The sequence below is a fragment of the Bison bison genome, unplaced genomic scaffold (genome assembly GCF_000754665.1).
Source record: "Bison bison bison isolate TAMUID 2011002044 unplaced genomic scaffold, Bison_UMD1.0 scf7180017864097, whole genome shotgun sequence".
Classification (NCBI taxonomy): Eukaryota; Metazoa; Chordata; class Mammalia; order Artiodactyla; family Bovidae; genus Bison; species Bison bison.
The window spans coordinates 2,016,374-2,038,741 of NW_011494669.1; the positions used below are offsets into that span (position 1 = coordinate 2,016,374).

General features: G+C 33.5%; 1 protein-coding gene across 3 annotated transcripts in view; it reads left to right on the plus strand.

The window, feature by feature from the left end:
- Positions 1-22,368, plus strand: part of KIF20B (kinesin family member 20B) — an 86,866-nt gene that overhangs the window by 17,338 nt on the left and 47,160 nt on the right. For 2 of the 3 annotated variants that reach the window (XM_010838530.1, XM_010838531.1), the window contains exons 7-19: positions 1,794-1,830; positions 2,313-2,540; positions 3,457-3,568; positions 4,661-4,732; positions 4,821-4,967; positions 5,624-5,786; positions 6,316-6,606; positions 10,251-10,390; positions 10,905-11,043; positions 12,043-12,271; positions 13,018-13,070; positions 14,416-14,535; positions 20,109-20,262. In XM_010838530.1, the coding sequence (XP_010836832.1) occupies positions 1,794-1,830; positions 2,313-2,540; positions 3,457-3,568; positions 4,661-4,732; positions 4,821-4,967; positions 5,624-5,786; positions 6,316-6,606; positions 10,251-10,390; positions 10,905-11,043; positions 12,043-12,271; positions 13,018-13,070; positions 14,416-14,535; positions 20,109-20,262 (1,885 nt within the window). The remainder of the gene's footprint in view (positions 1-1,793; positions 1,831-2,312; positions 2,541-3,456; positions 3,569-4,660; positions 4,733-4,820; positions 4,968-5,623; positions 5,787-6,315; positions 6,607-10,250; positions 10,391-10,904; positions 11,044-12,042; positions 12,272-13,017; positions 13,071-14,415; positions 14,536-20,108; positions 20,263-22,368) is intronic. The other variant, XM_010838532.1, reaches the window with a different exon arrangement.

Here is a 22,368-nt window from a genome sequence, read left to right on the forward strand (position 1 = left end):
AAGTGGTGGGACCGGATGCCATGATCTTCATTTTCTGAATGTTGAGCTTTAAGCCAACTTTTTCACTCTCCACTTTCACTTTCATCAAGAGGCTTTTGAGTTCCTCTTGACTTTCTGCCATAAGGTGGTGTCATCTGCATATCTGAGGTTATTGATATTTCTCCCGGCAATCTTGATTCCAGTTTGTGTTTCTTCCAGTCTAGTGTTTCTCATGATGTACTCTGCATATAAGTTAAATAAGCAGGGTGACAATATACAGCCTTGACGAACTCCCTTTCCCATTTGGAACCAGTCTGTTGTTCCAGGTCCAGTTCTAACTGTTGCTTCCTGACCTGCATACAAATTTCTCAAGAGGCAGATCAGGTGGTCTGGTATTCCCATCTCTTTCAGAATTTTCCACAGTTTCTTGGAATAGTCAATAAAGCAGAAGTAGATGTTTTTCTGGAACTCTCTTGCTTTTTCCGTGATCCAGCCGATGTTGGCAATTTGGTCTCTGGTTCCTCTGCCTTATCTAAAACCAGCTTGAACATCAGGGAGTTCATGGTTCACATATTGCTGAAGCCTGGCTTGGAGAAGTTCATATACACACGCAAATATAGTCATATATAAACAGTTGCGTATATCTTTATTCCTTTTTTTTAATATGTGGGATAATGGTCTTTTATTTGAACAAAAATGAGATTTTATAGACATTCTATAACTTGCTCTTTCATTTAACATATCATAAATCTGTTACTACATTAGTTCACGTGTCTCATCGGTTTGTTTTTTCCTTTTTTTAAAATAATTTTTTATTAAAACATGTTTTAATAACGTTATACTTGTCTGTTTTTTCCTTCTGTGCCTTTTGGATTTTGTGTTATGTTTTTGCACGTTTATTCTAAAATTGTTAAAAACTAGTAACAATCTTTTTGGATATATTGAAAACACTGATGGGGATTTGTTTTTAAATAATTTAGAAATCAGGGTTTCAAAGTAGTGTTGCTCAGTAAAGTTCAGAGTCCATGATTATGCTCTCTGAAAGTAAAATAATATTTTAACAAGATTTGTGGAGATTGGTGGATATTTGTATAGATAATTCATACAGGAAATTCAAGTCATTAATATTGAAAAAAAATTCTCCAACAGGTTATCTAGTTAAAATATTATTTTGCCTGTGAAATTATTAAAATATTAAAAACTTGAGATCATATTTTCTTTTTTAAAAATCTCTTTTTATTGAGGTTGCTGTACAGTATTATATGTTTCAGGTATATGACATGAGATACACACTTTCACTTCCATAGATTGATTGTAAACTGTATTTCTCCAAAGCAATTTAGCAGTACTATATTATGAGTGAGAACCTAAAAAAAAGTCCATTATCTTTTCATCTATCAATTCAGATTAAGGTATATAGCCTAAGGGAACAATTAAATTACAGAAAGAAAAAATATACTAAGGTGTTTATCTTAATAGTATTTAATTAAGGCATTTCACATCACATCTAGTCAGTTATGCAGCCACAAATGTTTGTTAATAATTTTTAATTTTATAGAGAGAAAGCTTACAATGCAATCAGTGTAGGGAAAAGAATAGAAAGGAATATATTGAGATATTAATAGTAATTGCCTCTGAGTGGCAGGGATCATATATGACAGTATTCCTTTGAATATTTTCTGTAGTTTCCCCAAATTTCTTATTAGGTTGTTGAATTGAGTAGATGTAAGGCTGGTGACTTATTTGGATAGGTAATGAATTTACTGGTTATTTAATCTTAACAAAAAACATTTTTTAACTTAAATCTTTTTCAGGTTGTTATGCATAATGACAGTTATGGTGCTCTTTATGGTAAGGTTTCCTTTCTCATATACTTTTAAGATGTTGATTATTTAAAAGACTTTTAATTTTTGAATCACTTCTGGTGATTTAATTTCTTTAATGACACAGTCAATAATACTTCAAAAATGGTACATAACTATATGAAATGCCAGTCACCATAAGGGTTTATTTGGATTTAATAACTGATTGTTACTGATTGTTAACTTTTACTGATTGTTAACTTTTATGTTGAATTCAAGAGTGGCACTATTTTTTTCTCTGTCCTTTACGTTTAATTTCATTTTGGTTTGTTAACATATTTGCAAAACAAAAAAGCCAAATTTTGGTTAACACAAATATTTTTATCTGCTTTGGTCCAAAAAAATTTGGACACTGCTAATTAGAAGATTTGTATACTTAAGTTTCTCAAGCTGGGGAATCTTAAAAGATAATGAGGTAATAGCCTATTATCTTATTTAATTTTGTGATTATCTTTTTTTTATTTTCTGTAGGAAGTCTAACAAACTCTTTGAGTATCCCAGAGTTTGAAGAATCCATGAAAGATTGTGAACACTCAAACTTGAACATAGATATTAATAGAAAATTTTCTGTGTGGGTATCTTTCTTTGAGATTTACAACGAATGTATTTACGACTTGTTTGTTCCTGTATCATCTAAGTTCCAGAAGAGAAAGACACTGCGCCTTTCCCAAGATGTAAAGGGCTATTCTTTCATAAAAGGTATACTGATGAGTATTGTTTCCTTTTTTGCTCTGAAGTTTCTTTCTAGGCTTTGTTATAAGAAAGCAGACTGGAAATTGAAAGTTTTTATACTATTTATTAATAGCAAGATAGTAAGAGTAGTTTGTGCTTTGAAAATATGTTTTGGAATGTTCATTAAACCTGAAGGTAAGAGGGTTTAGTAATTTGTTTCTGGAGTATTATTGATTGGATTTTAGGGAATAGGAAAAGCTGTGTGTGTATATTCACATTATTCTGATGCTCTGTAACAGTATTCAGACCTTGGAGTTACTAGGTATACCACAGTGGTATTTTTCCAACCTTTTAAAAATCACTACCCTACAGCAGGAAATACTTATTAATGACATCATGATTCTCCACCTGCACGCATGTGTGTGTGTGTATGCATATTTACAATTGAAAATGATCATTAATTATATTTACCCTCACTGCAAGGAATACACTTTGGTGTTTTGTACATTCTACTTCATTTTTACAAAATGCTAGTTATGGCTCAAGAAATTTGATTTCATGACTTACAAATGAATTGCAATCTATCTAAAATCTCATAGCTAATTATCTAGGTTTACTCTGTAATGTACTTTGTCTTTTTTTTTTTTTTCCGATGTCTAATTCTGAGGAATCTTAACCTATTTTTAATTTTCCCTTTGGCAAACTGTTGAAGAACATTTACTTTTTGTGTTTATGCTAGAAAATCATTATAATATCCTCGTCTTGTGTATTTATTTTCTAGTGGAATATGAGATAGCTGAGTTGGCTATACTAGGACGTGTTATTAAAAGAAAGATTTCATTATATGTCTTTAGGAAAGAGATTACAAATCTTCAAAGAGATTACATTATATAGCAAATGCTGTACATTTGTAAATTGATATGTGCCTCTTTATTTTTTAAAGATCTACAGTGGATTCAAGTATCTGATGCCAAAGAAGCGTATAGACTTTTAAAGCTAGGAACAAAGCACCAGAGTGTTGCTTTCACAAAACTGAACAATGCTTCTAGTAGAAGGTAAGGAGTAAATCTTGTGGTATAAGCCTGACCTGAGGCACCCAGGTGTTCTGTGCTAATTTGAAAGTGAAAGTGAAAGTCACATAGCCCCGTCGGACTCTGCGATCCCATGGACTGTAGCCCGCCAGGCTCCTCTGTCCGTGGAATGCTACAAGCAAGAATACTGGAGTGGATTGCCATTTCCTTCTCCAGGGATCTCCCCGACCCATGGATTGAACCTGGGTCTCCTGCATTGCACGCAGATTCTTTACCAACTGAGCTTATAGGGAAGCCCTAGTAGCTGTGCTTATTTAAATACAACTAATTTAAGATTAAGTCAGACAGTAGGTTGTCTGATAAGATTATCAGGACTAATTTCATGTTCTAACATACAATTTACTAATTTGCACTCAAAGTGAAGTATTTTTATTCTTTCTATACGTGAATATCTAAGCTCAATGTTTTAATTGCCTGTAATATAGGACATTTCTCTGGGTTTTTTCTGCTTACTCCATGAACATAGACACTGTATAAATACTGGGTTAGGCCAGTATTTCAAAGGGCTAAGGAAGGATGTTTTGATGAAAGGGATTGGAGAATGAGAAACAAAAGGATGTTAAGTTTAAACAGTGAGATACTTAAAACAGATTTTCTCTTAAAGGGGAAAGAGCCCCGTCTCCCATGTATGGCTTAAGGACAACATACAATCCAGATAAGCCAATATTTAGTAGGCATCTAAGCCAAATGTATACTTGGCTTGATTCAAGTGATTTAGCTGTACATTATACCTAAAAGTAATACCTTTGTAAGCAAATTGAGACTTTATTATGAATTACTTCATTCATAGAAGTTGGAATGTTGAGAAGAGTAAATTTGAAGGGTCTGGGGCTAAGTGAAAGAAAGATAAGCTCTTTGGTTTTAGTAGTTGAGTGTTATGTAGGTGGCAGTGGAGCACTAAACTGAGATACCTGACGGCTAGTTGGAGAATGTAGTACTGTGATGATGGCCAGTATTAGGGTGAAAATAGATATTGATGTAGATGCTTGCCTCTCCTATTAGAATGCAGAAATAAAGAAGGAATGATAATATGTAATCTTTGTTTATTTCTTTTAGTCACAGCATATTTACCATTAGAATATTACAGATTGAAGATTCAGAAATACCACATGTAATACGAGTCAGTGAGTAAGTTGAGCATTGTTTAAATTGTTATTATTTTGAATTTTTTTGTTTTGAAGAATTTTTTAAAGTTTTTTTCCTTTGGTTAATTTAGATTGTCTTTATGTGATCTTGCTGGCTCAGAACGAAGCATGAGGACACAGAATGAAGGTGAAAGGTTAAGAGAGACCGGGAATATCAACACTTCTTTATTGACTCTGGGAAAGTGTATCAGTGTTTTGAAGAATAGTGAAAAGTCAAAGTAAGAGTTGTTGAACATGTTATCAGCATATCAAGGATTATATTAATAATATTTACACTTTCAGCTTTGCTAGTTTTAGAAAGTTCTTTTGTTTTTAACTTGCTTCTTACATAATGACTAGGAATGATAGAAATGAAAAGCATTATCAGTCAATGCCAGTGACTCAGGTAAACACAGTATTTTCTATAGCAAATATGTATCAACACACACCTTAGATAATAAGCTTCTAATGCTGGTTTATTAACAGACTTTGAAACCATATTATTCTTATTAATGCACTGTGTTTTTCTAGATGTGGTAGATTTCTGTATTAACTAGCATTTTAGGCTAAGTAAATGATAAATCCAGCCTTTACCATTTTCTAGTTAAGATTTATATATTGCATAATGGCTATACACTAGAGAACACAACCCACTTCATTGTGACTTCCTTTACATTTTGCCTAGTTGGTTATTATTGTCAGTATTAATAATAATAATAGCAGTGTTTAAAGAAAACAACATGAATAAACAGAAAATGACTAGTACAAATGAAACTAATCACTAACCTAGAATTTAAGTCCATGGTTGTTATGTTATTTCTTTGTAAAATTTATCAGTATCCTGACTTCACAAGACTTGTTTTAACTTTTAATTTTTTGAAAATTTTTTCCATAGGTTTCAACAGCATGTGCCTTTCCGGGAAAGTAAATTGACCCACTATTTTCAAAGTTTTTTTAATGGTAAAGGGAAGATATGTATGATTGTCAACATTAGCCAATGTTCTTTTACCTATGATGAGACACTCAATGTGTTGAAGTTCTCAGCCATTGCACAAAAAGTAAATATAGCTAAATTTCAGAATTTGTTAAGCTTTGTATTATTAGAGTAGTAATGATTTTTTTTCTTAGAGTAGATAATACATTTTGCACTTACAGCTGTAAACCTAGAAAATAATTGAAAATTAAAAATGTAATATTTGAGTAGTAGGCATAGGAAAAAAATTGAAAGTTACCCCTGCTTAAGAGAAAACGACCTCAGTAATAAATAACTTACCCATTACAAATTGCAAGTACGCAGCGAACTATGTGCTCTGCTGTCCGTCTGGCTTATATAGTGGCTAATCAGGAAACCACCTGCTGGGAATAGTACTAAGACCTTAACCCAGGAAAGTAGATTTATATGTAGTGTACATGTGTAATTAGCTTTTTTCTTATCAAATATGTATTTGAGTATGCTAATTCCTTCTATATTTGGATAGATTTTTCTTTTTAATTCTCAAGTTGTCATTTGACTTAAATTTATAATTGTTTTTTCTTTGTTGACAGTTTTTGCCTTTGTTTTAAAAGTTACATTCAATATTTTACCAGGTTTATGTTCCAGATATTTTAAATTGCTCTCAAGAGAAATCATTTGGACCTGTCAAATCTTCTCAAGATGAATCATTAGATATTAATAATTCAGATAATAAAATACTAAATGAAAAAAGATCCACGATTTCATGGGAAAGTAGCCTAGAAGATGTGGTGGAAGATGAAGATTTGGTTGAGGATCTAGAAAAAGCTGAAGAAAAGCAGAATGTGGAAACTGAATTTATTGATGAAGATCTAGATGATACATTAGAGGATGATAAGGCTTTTAGTAGCCATGCGGGGAAGAGAGTATGTATTAACTCATACTTCTAAAATTGGCTTATTTATTATTCTGAAGTTATGGTTAGTAATTCTTAAGGCTCTTTCTCCCATTTTTTCCAACAATACACTAAGTTTATCTTTCATTACATGTTTTGAAAGTTGCCATTTCCTTCTCCAATACATGAAAGTGAAAAGTGAAAGTGAAGTCGCTCAGTCATGTTTGACTCTTAGCGACCCCATGGACTGCAGCCTACCAGGCTCCTCTGTCCATGGGATTTTCCAGGCAAGAGTACTGGAGTGGGGTGCCATTGCCTTCTCCAAATATAATGAATACTCATTTGCATTTCATCTGGATTTGCTAGTTGTTAAAATTTTACCATTTTTATATTCTCTTTCTGTGAGTGTGAATACACATCTTTTTTGCCTGTATCATTTGAAAACAAGATGCAGACATAATGACACCTTACAACTAACTACTTCAGCATGTTTCCCAAGAACATGGGCGTGTTCCTCACAATCAAAAGGCCATTTTCATACCTAAGCACTTTCACATTAATACAGTAACATAGTGTTGTATTGTCCATATCGAGATTTCTCTAGTGGTCCAAGTATTTCCTTTCATAGCCACTTTGTTTTTGATCTACAATTCAATACATTGCTTTTGATTATCACGTTTCTTTAGTTAATCTCTAATCTAGCATAGATATTTTTGAAAATTTGTGGTTAATTGTCTTGTAAAAAACCTCCAGTCTGGATCATCTTATTATCATAAGATAATTATCATAAGATGATCCAGGTTTAACACTTTAGGCAAGCTTGTTATATATATGAAGTTCTGAATTTCCCATTGAATCACATTAGGAGGCAGACAGTGTCTAATTTCTCCATTTTTGGTGAAGCCAAGTTTTAGTTAACTCGGTGTTGTGTTTCAGGTCTCTTTTTATTGTTCCCCAGTATCGTTTCACCCTGTGATTTTAGCATACTCCTCCAAAATTTTACCTTGCAGTCTTAAGTACAAGAGTGCAAAATGTGTGCCTACTACCGATTATTCTATTTTAAAAAATCACTTGATCATCTTATATTTATAGAAACAAATAAGATTTAATGGTGTTTCTTATAATTTCTGTCCAAATAAAATTCATACATATATTTAAGTTTCATTAATCCTGAAATACGGCTTCCCAGGTGGCTCAGTGGTAAAGAATTCGCCTGCCAGGGCAGGAGATGCAGGTTTGATTCTTAGGTCAGAAAGATCTCCTGGGGAAGGAAATGGCAACTTGCTCTGATATTCTTGCCTGGAGAATCCCATGGACAGAGGAGCCTCGCGAGCTACAGTCCATGGGGTTGTAAAGAGGCGGACACGACTGAGTGACTGAGCACGCATGCACACAGTTCTGAAATATAGATCATGTCCACATTAGTGGTTCCCCTCATTAACTGACTTGAGTGGTGTTGACACATCTGACATCATAGTACTCTTTTGGACTATGGACGTTTAAATAGATCAGTGATGTATTGAGTTAAATACTCTCATCTTAATAGTTTATTCCAGTGTCCCTGAAAGCCATTGTTGTGCCTGTGTTGCTTAGGAATGAAGATGAAAGCTTCAGATGCCATTAGTCCTAGTTTATCTGGTCACCATGTGATTGAACATGCTTTACCCTGGATCTCTGTAATGTAGTACTTCCCTCAGTGAAAAACTAGGCTAAGTTGTTAATAGTCGTCCTTTAATTTTTTTTTGATCTCAAAACTGAAGTTTATATATCAATGTAATGTTTGTTAAACTTATTAAGTTAGTCATTTATGAATTTATTAAGGAAAAATAATGTCATTTATGTAGGATTATGTAGTGTAAATGCATATCTTATAATATTTACTAGGTACTTCAAAATTAAAATTTCATCCAAGTTTTTTGTAATACTTCTCAAAATTAAAATGATTAGGCTTCTCATGCTTCACATTGTTAGCATTTTATTAATTAGAGGGTTGTCAGTATTAAAGATCATTATGAAATTATTAAAGATCGTTATGAAATATATTGATAGTAACATATCTATGCTTAAAATTCATTTAACTTGAATAACCAACCAGAATTTTTTTCACTCAATACTTTATCATATACTAACAGTGGTAGAAAACTAGTTGTTGAGAATTACTGAAAGAAACCAATTTCCCAAGGTTTTCATACAGATTTCTCTGAGTCTCCCACATTTCTTCTTCCACGTGAAAAGTGAAAGTGTTAGTAAGTCGTGTCTGACTCTCTGTGACCCCGTGGACTGTGCCTGCCAGGCTCCTCTGTCCATGGGATTTCCCAGGCAGAAATTCTGGAGTGGCTTGCCATTCCCTTCTGCAGAGGATCTTTCCCACCCAGGGACTGAACCTGGGTCCCCTCCTTTGCAGATGGGTTCTGTACCATCTGAGCCATTAGGGAAGCCCCTCTTCTTCAATAGTTACTGTGAGTTACTATTAAATATTTATTGTTTTGAACAGTGGGAAAAGTCTGTGGTTATTTAAAATTATAAAAATATTATATAATCATGACAGAGTCTAGAAAAAGAAACAGGGAAATAAATATAAATGTCTCTAAATCTACTTATCGTGTTAATAGATTTTTACTGTTTGTTACAATATTGTTAACTGATTTTCTTCATTTAAAAATAAATTGTGGAAATTATGAATTGTAAATATGTCATCATAATTCATTACAGTAGTTTCACTGTATGATGGTGCTATAGTTGAACCCATTTCTTAAGTTTGACTTTCAAGTTGCATTTTACTTTTTTTTTTTTTGTTTCCATATAACCACTCATTGTTGCAAAAAACACAGTGTCTATTTTATAGCCAAAATATAAAATTATTTCCTCAGTAGAAGTTCTTAGAATTTCAAAGTCAAGATATCTGTAAAATATTTTCAAATATAAAGTTGAGAAAGTGAAAGATCTGTAGCTTTGAGAGAGTTTATTAGTTTCTTATTGAGAAACTTTAATCAGAAACCTTAAAAAAAGGCTATCAGGCTGTTTTCTTGACTGCTATAATTTACATACCTATACTGGCTATAATGTCAAATTTTAATTGTTTTATTGTTTATTGTCCATGTTAAATGATTTATTATGTGTGTGCTTTCAAAGACAGAGTTGTTGCTTACATTTGGATAGTTATAGAAACCCAATAAAATATGTAATATCTCCCTTTGCCATTTTGAAAACTGGGGATTCACAGTAACTGCTCTGTGTAACATGTCAGCTTTATATTTTGACAGACTAACTTTAAACTCAGACTTAAGCATTTACCACAGACTTGGTCCTTACTTTCCCTACCTAGGAAATTTGAGTGCTCCTACTAAGTATAAAAAGGGTTGTGTAGATTAAATGAAATAAAATATGAACTCCCCAAAGTAGTTCCTAGTAGATAATAGATGCTCAAATTTTCTTTTCTCTTCATTCTTTGTGTAACCAGACAGACATTTGAACTGTGTTTCTAAAATGTGGTGAGACGAACTTGATTTTTCACATTAATCAATCTCTGCATATACATAGTTTTTAGTGAAAATACTATCTTTGTTAAAAAGAAACATAGTAATGAAATGAAAAGTTTTATTTTTAAACACATGGAATATCTTTCTCTTGGAATTTATTTGCTTTTTAATTAGAATTTTAATATTTATATTTTAGAAACTTCTGGATTTAATAGAAGATTTGAAAAAAAAACTAATAAATGAAAGAAAGGAAAAGTTAACATTGGAATTTAAAATTCGTGACGAAGTTACACAGGAGTTTACTCAGTATTTGGCCCAACGAGAAGCTGACTTTAAGTAAGTTTTTTTGTTCATGTCTAATAAAAATTGAAAATTTTATTTACTTGTGAAAAAAATTTTATTTTTGCTTTTTTATATTAGGTGACTTCTAAACTCTAACCTTTATGCAAGCTTGAAAATAGCTATTACTAATCCCCATGGTGACTGTGAATTATATATGAGTGAGCATTTAAATTGACTTTTAATTTATAAGTCTTTTTATTTACTTTCTGAGCTCAGATGGTAAAGAATCTGCCTTCAATGCAAGAGACCTGGGGTCTATTCCTGGGTCAGAACGATCCCCTGGAGAAGGAAATGTCAACCCACTTCAGTATTCTTGCCTGGAAAGTCCCATGAACAGATGAGCCTGGTGGGCTAGTCAGTGGGGTCTCAGAGAGTTGGACACGACTCAGCAACTAATATTTTCACACTTTTACTTTAATTTATAATGTGCTTAACCTTAGAAATTTAAAATAAAAATGTAAAGTAGTGGTTTTTCTGTTTCTTAATGGGATTTATTTCTGTTATAAAGGGAAACTCTCCTTCAGGAACGAGAAATTTTAGAAGAAAATGCTGAATGTCGTTTGGCTATTTTCAAGGATTTGATTGGTAAATGTGATGCTCAGGAGGAACCAAAGAATGAAGATCATGCCATAAAAGATGAAACTGAAGTATGTTAACTGAAATATTAAATACATGAAGTATAGGTACCAGGATTTAGTATATAACATCAGTGATACTTTAATATACTTCAGAATTTAAAAAAAAACTTAATATGTAACTTTAAGTAAGTGTGCTTTGTTAGGAATATAAACACAAATAGTTTAAGTATAGCTATTGAACTTAGGAAAAAGTAGCTTTTACGTTTATATCTCAGTTTGGTGTTGCTTGAGTCATTGTGTTGTTTGTAGGTAGATTGCTTTTTGTCTGATTATGGGATACCCACTCAGATTTGTTTTAAACTCAAGAATTTTATGGGGCTGACAGACTTGTGGGATCATTTAATTCTATTCTGATTAAAACAAAAATATATATAGAAAAATCATTCTTGCTTGGCTGAATAACCGTTCTCTACTGTTTAGGAAACATTTTTCTTTTCTGCTGCTTCTATGGAAGCTGAAATTAATCACATCTTTTTGGAATGGTTGGTTGTTTTTGTTTTGCTTTGTTTTTTAATTACTCAGTTCAGCGGTCCATGATGATAATGTCTAGGCTCTTGCCCTCAAACCATCATTCTGTGTCCCTGACATAGTTTGGGATTCAGTCTGAATTGTGAAAATGAGGATTTGTTTCTTCAGCTTGCCCAAAAAATATTTTAAAGACTCATATGACTAAGAGTATACCTGAACTAGGTAATTATAATTGTTCTGTAAACTGTACATAAACAACGTACAGTTTATGACATTGTTCTTATGGAGAAATAAGTCTCATGTTCCATAAAATAGAAGATGACTAATGGAACACATCTTTTTCATATTTGGAGCTACTTCTATATAAGAAAACATAAACATGTCTATAGTCACCTAATAGAAAAACATAAATAATATGTTTAAAAAATTGTAAGTTGTGCATTTGTTTTGCTATTTGTTTTTAAAACATGCTAGATGGTACCACACTGAAGTAGTGAAAGCCACTGTTAACATTAGGCATGTGGTTTTTGCTATTTTTAGGAAGGACATAATTATGTAGGAATTGAAGATATTATTGATTCTCTTCAAGATGATGTCACTGGTATTAAGAAACAGGCTGAAATTGCTCACTTATATATTGCATCTCTTGCTGACCCCCAGGAAGCTATTGCTTGTTTAGAAATAAAGTTTAATCAAGTTAAAGCTGAATTAGCTAAAACCAAAGAAGAATTAATCAAAACCCGAGAAGAGTTAAAAAAGAGAGAAAGTGGTAAGTGGTTGTATTATATCCCTATGTAGATGTTACAAATTCTTAAAAAGACAGTTGGTAAGTATGAGATTTATGCAGCTTATTTACAAAGTGGTCAGAAAATGATGGAGGTAACATTTAATATTTTATCATTTGTATGAGTTTACAGTAATTTACTAGTAAAAATATATTTTTCCTTTTCTTTACTTTTAGACTAATATTACTAGAAAATAGACTTTCAGGAAAACCCAAAACCTAAGTATAGCTTTATTAGCAAATTAAGAAATCTCATAGGAAATTGTAAAGCTGTGAAGTTTGTTCATTTATATGTGTGTGTGTGTGTGTGTGTGTGTGTGGTGGTGGGGGACTGGGAGGACTTGTCACATCTGAGTTTCAAGTATTAGATGAAATACGCTGCCCTTTTCTGTGTGAACAAGATGGGTGGAAAATAGCAGATAAGTGATGCCTCATTATGAAGTGGATCAGAAAGGTATAAGCTACTTCTCTTCTGACATTATTCCAGAAATTTCCTACTATTGAGCAGATGGCATTCATTTTTGCCCTGGGTTTTGAAAGTAGCTTTTTCAGAAACAGTACTCTCTGGTGGTAGAATTTGTAGCTGTTTGTGTACTTTTAGTGCTGTGAAAATTCTTTTTCCTGAGTATAACAATGAAGTGTCTACTGTAGCAGCTTATGTTTCATGTTTATTTAGTGATATATTTTTTTAGGTGCTTAGATATTTATTTTTAATATTCTTACTTTTTCAGAATCAGAAATTAATTTAAATTCATTGGTTCAAGAGCTTGAGAAATCTAATAAGGTAATGCGTTTAAGCTTTATTTTATCTTAATAAGGAAATTAATAAGTAAAATTGACAGTATGGATAATTAATGAGTATATAAGTGACTTCACTCTCATACCTCTTTCCACATATGGTCTCTGGAAAGTTTCTTGGTCTTTCCAGAAAAGATTTTATTTGTATATGTGTATATATATGTGTGTGTATGTGTGTAACATACATCTTTTAAAAAATTTATACAAATAGGATTGTAGTTCTGTGTCTTGCTTTCTTCCTTTAGAAGGCATCTTAGATCTGTATGTGCTGCCAGAGAATCATCTCTATGTCACTCTTTTACCAGGTACATTGTATTGAATAGATTATTTAAATAGTATTTATCTTGTCTGAAGTTACTGTTTTAAAATTTAGGATATGGCCTGATCAGTGTGCAGCATCAGAATCTGAAAAATCTCTTGCACTTTATACCTTCAGATCAGATAATTACTCTAAGTGGTTGTAGATGGATTTGACATTGTTAGATCTAAGTATGAAATTGCAGGGATACATAGAGGTGAAGTGAATTTAAAACTCTAAACTTAATATTTTTCCTGACCTTCTCTTAACTTACATTTGTTCTTCTAAAGAGCTGAATATTTTAACATATGATCAGATATAAATAATTCGAAATCTTGGCATCTAATACCCAGTACTTAAAAAGATAACCAAAATAATGTACTCAATACAAGACATTTTAGCTGTTGTTTAGACAGTTCCTATTCTCCTTTCCTTTTATTTTTTTCCTATTTATAAAAATAGCTGCTAGTTGTAAACATACTGTTATATTAAACTATGTAAAATAGAAGGTACAGTAGTCCCCCGTAATGTCTCTCTTACATTGAAAACAAATCCAAACCAACTTGGTTGGTAGCTCTTAGAGATTATTTTATGTATATATACACATACATACACACATATATGTATTTTTTATAGAACATTTTCTATGAACTCTTTTAAGTTCTTTAGTTGTCTAAGTCTCACAACAACCTTATGATGCAGATACTGTTATTTTTTTATGTAGGCATTAAATAACTTGCTTGAGGTTCACAACTAGAAAGTAGAGAAGCTTGGAATCAAACCCAGATCGTGTGACTCCTGATTCCTCTTATCCATTATGATGTATTGCTTCTCTTTCATTTTATATTTAGGCATGTTAATTTTTTAAATGAAAATAAAGTCATGCTATGCATAGTGTATTGCTGTTTTTTTTTGTTTTTTTTTTTTTTTTTGCTTAATCTTAAAATTTGAAGCAGTTCTAAACTGTATCATATTTGCATTCTAGTTATCCCCAAAGTACATTGACTAAACTTTGTTTTTTTCCTTCCCAAAGAAAATAATTATGCAGAATCAAAGAATTCAAGAGTTGATGGATAAAATTGACCAAAAAGAGGATACTATTAACAAATTTCAGAACCTAAAATTTCATATGGAAAACACATGTAAAGGCAGTGTAAGAATCTAATTTTATTTGTGTTATAAATTAAATAAAGAATATGTTTTGTTTGGCTTAAAATAATTTAAAATAGCTTATACAACTTGAGACTAATTCACTAAGAATGTTGACTTGCTTATCTTGGCATTGAATGTAATTCACTATTGCACCGAGATGAATTTTTGAAAACCTAGAAGATGGCAGTTTGATCTCTACAAACTAAGCTATGAATGCTTTGTACATAAAAGGGACAAGACCGTGTAGCCCTTAGAAGTTTAAGCCTCAGCAAACTGGATGGGGAGCTCTGGGGTGAAAGAAACTTGAATGTGCTTTGATTCCACAGATCATAAAGATCTGTATCTCTCTGTAGCTCTACTCTATTGATATATCTGTCTATATCTGTATGTCCATCTCTGTAGAACTATAAATGACATTAGGTTTTAGAAGCTTGTTTCTAGTTTGTACAATTTTGCTAAAGTTCATCTATTTAATAGCAGGGATATTTTCTTTTAAAAATTACATTATAACTATAGCATATAAAGCCTTTATGGGCTTGTCAGGGCTCAGCAGTGAAGAATCCGCTTGCCATGCAGGAGGTATGGATTCAATCCCTGGGTCGGGAAGATCCCTGCAGAAGGAAATGGCAACCCAGTCCAGTGTGTCTTGCCTGACGAATCCCATGGACAGAGGAGCCTTGTGGGCTACACTCCATACTGTTGGAAAAGAGTTGGACACGACTCAGTGACTAAAATATAAACTACAGTGTTTTAAGGGTTTTTAAGTAGCCTTTCATAAATAGAAATTTAGGTAATTTTATATTTAGTTAGTTTAGGATTGGATGATCAGCCTGTCTTTTAGTTGTTTTATTAAACAATGGTTTTTGGCTTTCTTTTATATTCATTTTTTATTGCAGTACCTTCAAATTATTTTTTGACATATTGTTAATAACACAATAGGTTGGGTAAATTAATAGCTAAAATTCTCTGCTTTTGTATGTCTTTTCTCTAACAGAGGCAAGCGTGGTATACAGTAGTTCCCCTTTATCTGCAATTTCAGTTTCTGTGGGTTAACCAAGGTCAGAAGGATTAAATGAAAAATGCCTGAAATAATTCATGAGTTTTACATTGTGAGCTGTTCTGAGTAGTATGGTGAAAGCTTATGCCATATTGCTCCATCCTGCCTGTCCTGACTCATCCCTTTGTCTAGCATATCCCTCCTGTTAGTCTTGTTTATCAGATTGTCTGTTGTTGGTATCATAGTGCTGTTAGAGTAATGCTGATTTTGCTTAATAATGCCCCCAAAGCAGAAGCGTAGTGATGCTGACAATTTGGATATGTCATAGAGAAGCTATAAAGTGCTTTGTTTAAAAGTAAAGGTAAAAATTCTCAATAAGGAAAAAAAAATTGTATGCTGAGGTTGCTAAGATCTATGGCAAGAATGAATTTTCTATTTGTGAAATTGTGAAGAAGGAAGAAGAAAATCTGTGCTAGTTTTGCTGTCGCACCTCAAACTGCAAAAGTTATGGCCATAGAGCATAGGTACTTAAGATGTAAAAAGCATTAAATCTGTACAAGATAATTTTGAGAGCAACAGAGGCTGCATTCACATAACTTATTATGGTATATTGTTATAATTGTTCTATTTTATTATTGTTAATCTCATTCTGTGCTTAATTTTTTTAAAAAAAAATATTTATTTGGCTCTGCCAGATCTTAGCTGTGGCGTGAGGGATCTTTAGTTGCAGCATGTAGGATCTAGTTTCCTGACCAGGGATCAAACCTGAGTCCCGGGCACTGGGAGCAGGAAGTTTTAGCCCCTGGGCCACCAGGGAGGTCCCTGTGCTTAATTTTTAAATTAAACTTTAGGCATGTACTAAACTTTGTAAGCATGTAAAGGAAAAAGCATAGTGTATATAGGATTCAATATTTCCATGGTTTAAGGCAACTGCTAGGTCTCAGAATGTATTCTCTACAGGTAAGCAGGGAATACCGTATTATAAAATGTTACATTTGACCCTCCTTTGGGTCTTGAGAGTTGAATGCCAGTACCCACAACTTTCTCTGTATCATCTCAACATCAGATAGGTTTTTGATGCTACAAGGGTAAATAAGGAACATTGTCTGGAGAAGCATAGCTCAACCTTTGTCTACTCTTGTAGCAGACCTCTCTTTTGGCATTTATTATAATATTTATTAATTATAGATAAATATAAATGCCATTTATTGGCATTTATTATTATTTTGGCATTTATTATTGGCATTTATTCACTCCATCTGACTTTTTGTCACTTCCGTTGAATACGTTATTGTAAATTAATAATTATATTAACAGTTTAGGATTTATGTTAATATAGTTATCAACAAATTATATTGGTAATGTAATTAATATTTTAATTATAATTTATAATTATATATTGTTGGATTTTTTTCCAGATCTGTTTTATGTATTATTTAACTTTTCTGAACTGGGAGAATACCCCTGTAGTAAGGTAGAGAGTTAGGAGGAGAAGCATAAAATGATTTATTTTGTCAAGAAAAACTGAGATTCTGTGTGCCGGGTGCTCTGCTAGATTCTAGGGATTATACAGATTAATAAAAACTACTCCCCTTAACAACTCCCCAGTAAGAGAAAAGCAACATAAATGTATTTATAATGAAATGTGCAGTGGTAATCAGTATGTACAAGAAGCTGAGAATAGAAGGGTTTGAGAGAATACTTTGTGCAGATGAAAATGATTAAGTTGAATCTTAAATGGCAAGTGAAATTTATCTAGTCCAAAGTAGGAGCAGTTGGTGGGTGTGAGGGACAAGAAGATACACTGCTTTTCTAGATAAAAGAATCAGAATGCACAGTTATGGACATAGAAGGCTTTCAGTCAGTGTAGGAAAGTATAAGTTTTAGTAATTTGCTCAAGAAGAAAGTTTGAAGCAGGAGAAGTGAATAATGATGCTAGGAGCAGTAGATTGGGGTGAGATAGTGTGTGTGTTAGTCACTCACTTGTGTCCGACTCTGCGACCCCATGGATCACAGCCCTCCAGACTTCTCTGTCCATGGGATTGATTCTCCAGGCAAGAATACTGGAGTGTGTTGACATTTCTCTCTCCAGGGGATCTTCCTGTCCCAGGGATCAAACCGGGATCTCCTGCACTGCAGGCAGATTCTTTACCATTTGAGCCACCAGGGAAGCAAAAGGCCTTAAATACTTCATTAAAGCATTTGGGTTGTATTCTGTAGGCAGCAAGGAGTCTAAGGAGAAGGATAGCAAAGTTGATTTTTTATTTTGAGTTGATATTTTTAGAAACTTGGAAGATAGGATTGAAGTGGAATTAGAATGAAGGCTGGGAGACCAACTAGAAACCTCTTGGAAAAGTTCTGGTGATAGTTGATGAGGTTTTGATTTAAGGTAGTTGGGTAGTGGTAGTATGGATTAAGAAGAGGAAATTGATTTGTGAAATAAAAGGAGGAAAAACTTTTTACAACTTAGGGCTTTTGACTTTTTCAAGTAAATGAATTGCTGGACCTCCAGGCTCTTAGCACTTTGAGATTATTTGCCACCTGTTTTTGTTGAGTGAGTGAGTGAAAGTTGCTCAGTCTGTCCGACTTTGCGACCTCATGGACTATACAGTCCATGGAATTCTCCAGGTCAGAATACTGGAGTGGGTAGCCGTTCGCCTCTCCAGGGATGAAACCCAGGTCTTCCGCATTGCAGGTGGATTGTTTACCAGCTGAGCCACCAGGGAAAGCCAGGAATACTGGAGTGGATAGCCTATCCCTTCTCCAGGGCATTTTCTGAACCAGGAATCGAAACAGTGTCTCCTGCATTGCAGGCGAATTCTTTACCAGCTGAGCTCCCAGGACTTGATCTGAATTTTAAGTTCAGCCTTAGATTTGTTGAAGGTTAAGGAAAAAAAAAAAAAACAAAACTAGAAAAAGAGAAGCCAGAGACAGATCACTTCTATTGCCTACAACTTTGAAGAAGATTGTTGGAACTTTAGCAGGGGATTATATCTATTTCTGTAGTATGTTTGCATATCACGTAATGTTAATAATGTTTATGTAAATAATAGTAAAAAAGCAATATAAAGTAAGCAATATTCCTAATTTAATAATCCTTGCTTTTGAGTAAATTTTTTAGATAGGCTCTAGACTCTGTTTTATCAACTGACTTAAAACAGTGTGCTAACTTGTTCACGTAAATAAATGCAAAGTAAATTAGAACTTAACCTGACTGTGCTGATCAACTGTTGATCTAGGGTCACTGTTCCAAAGAGTCCAAAGCAGACTCTTTTAATGATTAAAAGTTTGTTTTGAATGGTTCTTTAGCATCCTTCCTAACAAGAATACTCTAGGCAGAAAATATTCCTTTCGGGAACTCACACTTGTGGAGGATAGATTTTTTTCTTGGTGAAGATTGTATAGTTTGAAGAGGAGAAAATTGATTAGGTGATTATAATACGTCTGAACGTGGAAGAGGGGACAACTTAAAATTGTCGTGGACTGTTTGAAAACTCAGACTTTGTCAGAGGTCTGATTCCTCTATCCCAGGACTTTGTCACTTATCAGTGACACCAAGGGACTAATTGTGAAAAAGCATGGAGGTTGTTCTTCGTGATATTCTTTGATTAGGGCTATCTAAAAAAATTGCTCTTTTTTTTTTAAATCATTACTTTATGACTTAAAATCGTTTAAATCTATATCTCTTAACAAAGTGATGATTTTATAATATAAAATGATGTTTTATTTCCTCATATAGTTTTACCTACCATCTACCCGCCCCCCGCAAATGGTTGGCTACCAATATGTAGGGATTTAATTAATCTCTGCCTTTCCCAAACCTTTAATTACTTTATAAACATGCACTTAATTGCTAAGGTTTCACCCTTCTTTCTGGCTTCCTTTCTGCTGTCCTATTAGGGAGGTGTAGTCTTTGCCTTAAAAAATGAAAATCTAAATGGTGTTTTTCATCTAGATAAACTAGGAACTCAGTTTTAAAGCAGTATGTAGATTGTGTATCTTTGAATATACAAAGGCAAGAAGCTAAGATTAGAACTTTTTCTGGGATTGGTTAAAGTGTAGGACGTGGTTACTTTGAGCTTTGGTTGCAAAACAAAATGACTGATGTTTTCTAGTTATTCATAATTACTCAAAATTTTAAGTGAAAGTATCTATAAGGAGCAATTATGTCATACTGTTTTCCTATTTCTCTTTGTCAAAGCTCATTTTGTTTATGATTTAGAGGTAAGTGTTTTAGGACTTGGTTATCTGCAAATAAGTCTCTAACCCACCTAATCTTCTTAGAAAATCTAAAGATGAATTTGTTTTTAGTTTTGGTTTCAGGATGAAACTACACAGTTACTTTTTTTTGGTGGGGGAGTCCTGCTTAGTGATTATACAAGTTAGTTAATATTACTTATTTCATAGAGTCATCAGTTATTTTAGGGTAGGGTGAGATTTAGGAAATAACCTAGAAAATATCTCAACAAACTTGAAAATATAATTTTTATAATGCAGTATTGAATTTTAATTTATATAGTTCTTACATTTATTATAGCTTTCTATATGTGAACTAATTTTAATTTATTTTACTTTAGGACAATGTTGGTAATTCTTCTTTAATAATAAACAGTAAATTGGTTTGTGATGAAACGACTGAAATGTCTAAGGACAGCAAAACTAAAACGTATTCAGGAAGAAAAAGATTAAATGAAAATGAACTTCAACAAGATGAACCACCAGCAAAGAAAGGTACTTGTTCAGCTGCTAACAGGAGGCCATTAAGAAAGCTGACTCCTACACCAGGAAACACAAAAGTTGCAAGTAGAAGGAAATTTACTTATCTAAGGAAAAAACCTGAGAAAATCTAAATGTCCCTAATTTTTACACTAACATGTTATAAACTATCTAGAGGATGCAGGTATTTAAAGCTGCCTTTATTTTAATGTTTTTAGATATTATGCTCTTATCAATTTAGCATCATGATAATTCTCTTATTTCCGTGCCTATCGTAATTGCAAGTCACCTTTTCTGCCAAAATTTCTCCACACTTTGTTTCTCTCTTTATTCTCTTTTTCATTTGAAGAAAAGGCCATTTGACAGGAAGACTTTGAGCTAAACGTTACAAAAGGCAAATGTGGTCAGGTTGTGTTTTCTGTGAAACTGCTAGAAAAGAAGTGTGCTGAGCTTACTCACTTTATGCTGTACCTCCCTGGCTATGTAGGAGAACATAGCGGCTTTCACCTTGTCTCTAAACTATTCTGTCTTTAGGAGAACTTTTATAATATAATACAGAGAAGGAAGACTTTCTAAGAGAACATACATTACTTTAGAAACCTAATTAGCTGCTTCACTTTGAGATAAATGGATAAATTAAGTCTTGCTTTGTTTATTAGTAAAATAAGTTAAATATACCTGCCTCCTAAGGTTGTTAAGAATAAAAACAATTGGATAATACACCAATATAATACAAACTTCATAGAACCTCAGTAAAAGTAATGTTTTCAAAAGTAGTTGACTTAAAGGATAATATAGCAGTAGTCGGACACGACTGAGTGACTGAACTGAACTGAAAGCATTAGCTATATTAATGTAATAATTTATGAGCTAATAGGTTGAAACTAATATGCATTTGTTGCTGTTCAGTCACTCATTTGTGTCTGACTTTTTGGCACCCTGTGCACTGCAGCATCGGAGAAGGCAATGGCACCCCACTCCAGTACTCTTGCCTGGAAAATCCCATGGGCGGAGGAGCCTGGTAGGCTGCAGTCCATGGGGTCACAAAGAGTCAGACACAATTGAAACGACTTAGCAGCAGCAGCACTGCAGCATGCCAGGCTTCCCTGTCCTTAACTATCGACTGGAGTTTGCTCAAGCTCATGTCCACTGAATTGGTGATGCCATCCAACCATTTTATCCTCTATTGCCCATTTCTCTTCCTGCCTTCAATCTTTCCCAGCATCAGGGTCTTTCCCAGTGAGTTGGTTCTTCGCATCAGGTGACCAAAGTATTGGTGCTTCAACATTAGTCCCTCCCATGAATATTCAGGATTGATTTCCTTTACTATTGACTGGCTTGATCTTCTCGCTGTCCAAGGGACTTGTGAGAGTTTTCTCCAGCACCACAGTTCAAAAGCATCAGTTCTTCGGCAGTCAGAGTTCATTATGGTCCAACTCTCAGATCTGTACATGACTACTGGGAAAAACCATAGCTTGACTAGATGGACCTTTGTCAGCAAAGTGATGTCTGCTTTTTAACATGCTGTCTAGGTTAGTCATAGCTTTTTTTCTAAAGAGCAAGCGTCTCTTAATTCGGTGGCTTTAGTTACTGTCCACAGTGATTCTGGAGCCCAAGAAAATAAAATCTACCACTGTTCGCACTTTTTCCTTATTTATTTGCCATGAAGTGATGGAATTGGATGCCATGATCTTAATTTTTTGAAAGTTGAGTTTTAAGCCAGCCTTTACACTGTCCTCTTTCACCTTCATCAGGAGGCTGTAAAGTTCCTTTTCATTTTCTGCCATTAGAGTAGTATCATCTGCATATCTGAAGTTGTTGATATTTCTCCCAGCAATCTTAATTTCGGCTTGTGATTCATCCAGTCTGGCATTTTACTCTGTATATAAGTTAAATAAGTAGGGTGACAGTATACAGCCTTGACTTATTCCTTTCCCAATTTGGAACCAGTCTGTTGTTCCATGTCCAGTTCTAACTGTTGCTTCTTCACCTTTTTACAGGTTTCTCAGGAGGCAAGTCAGGTGGTCTGGTATTCCCATCTCTTTAAGAATTTTTCACAGTTTGTTGTGATCCTCACAGTCAAAAGCTTTAGCATAGTCAATGAAGCAGAAGTAGATGTGT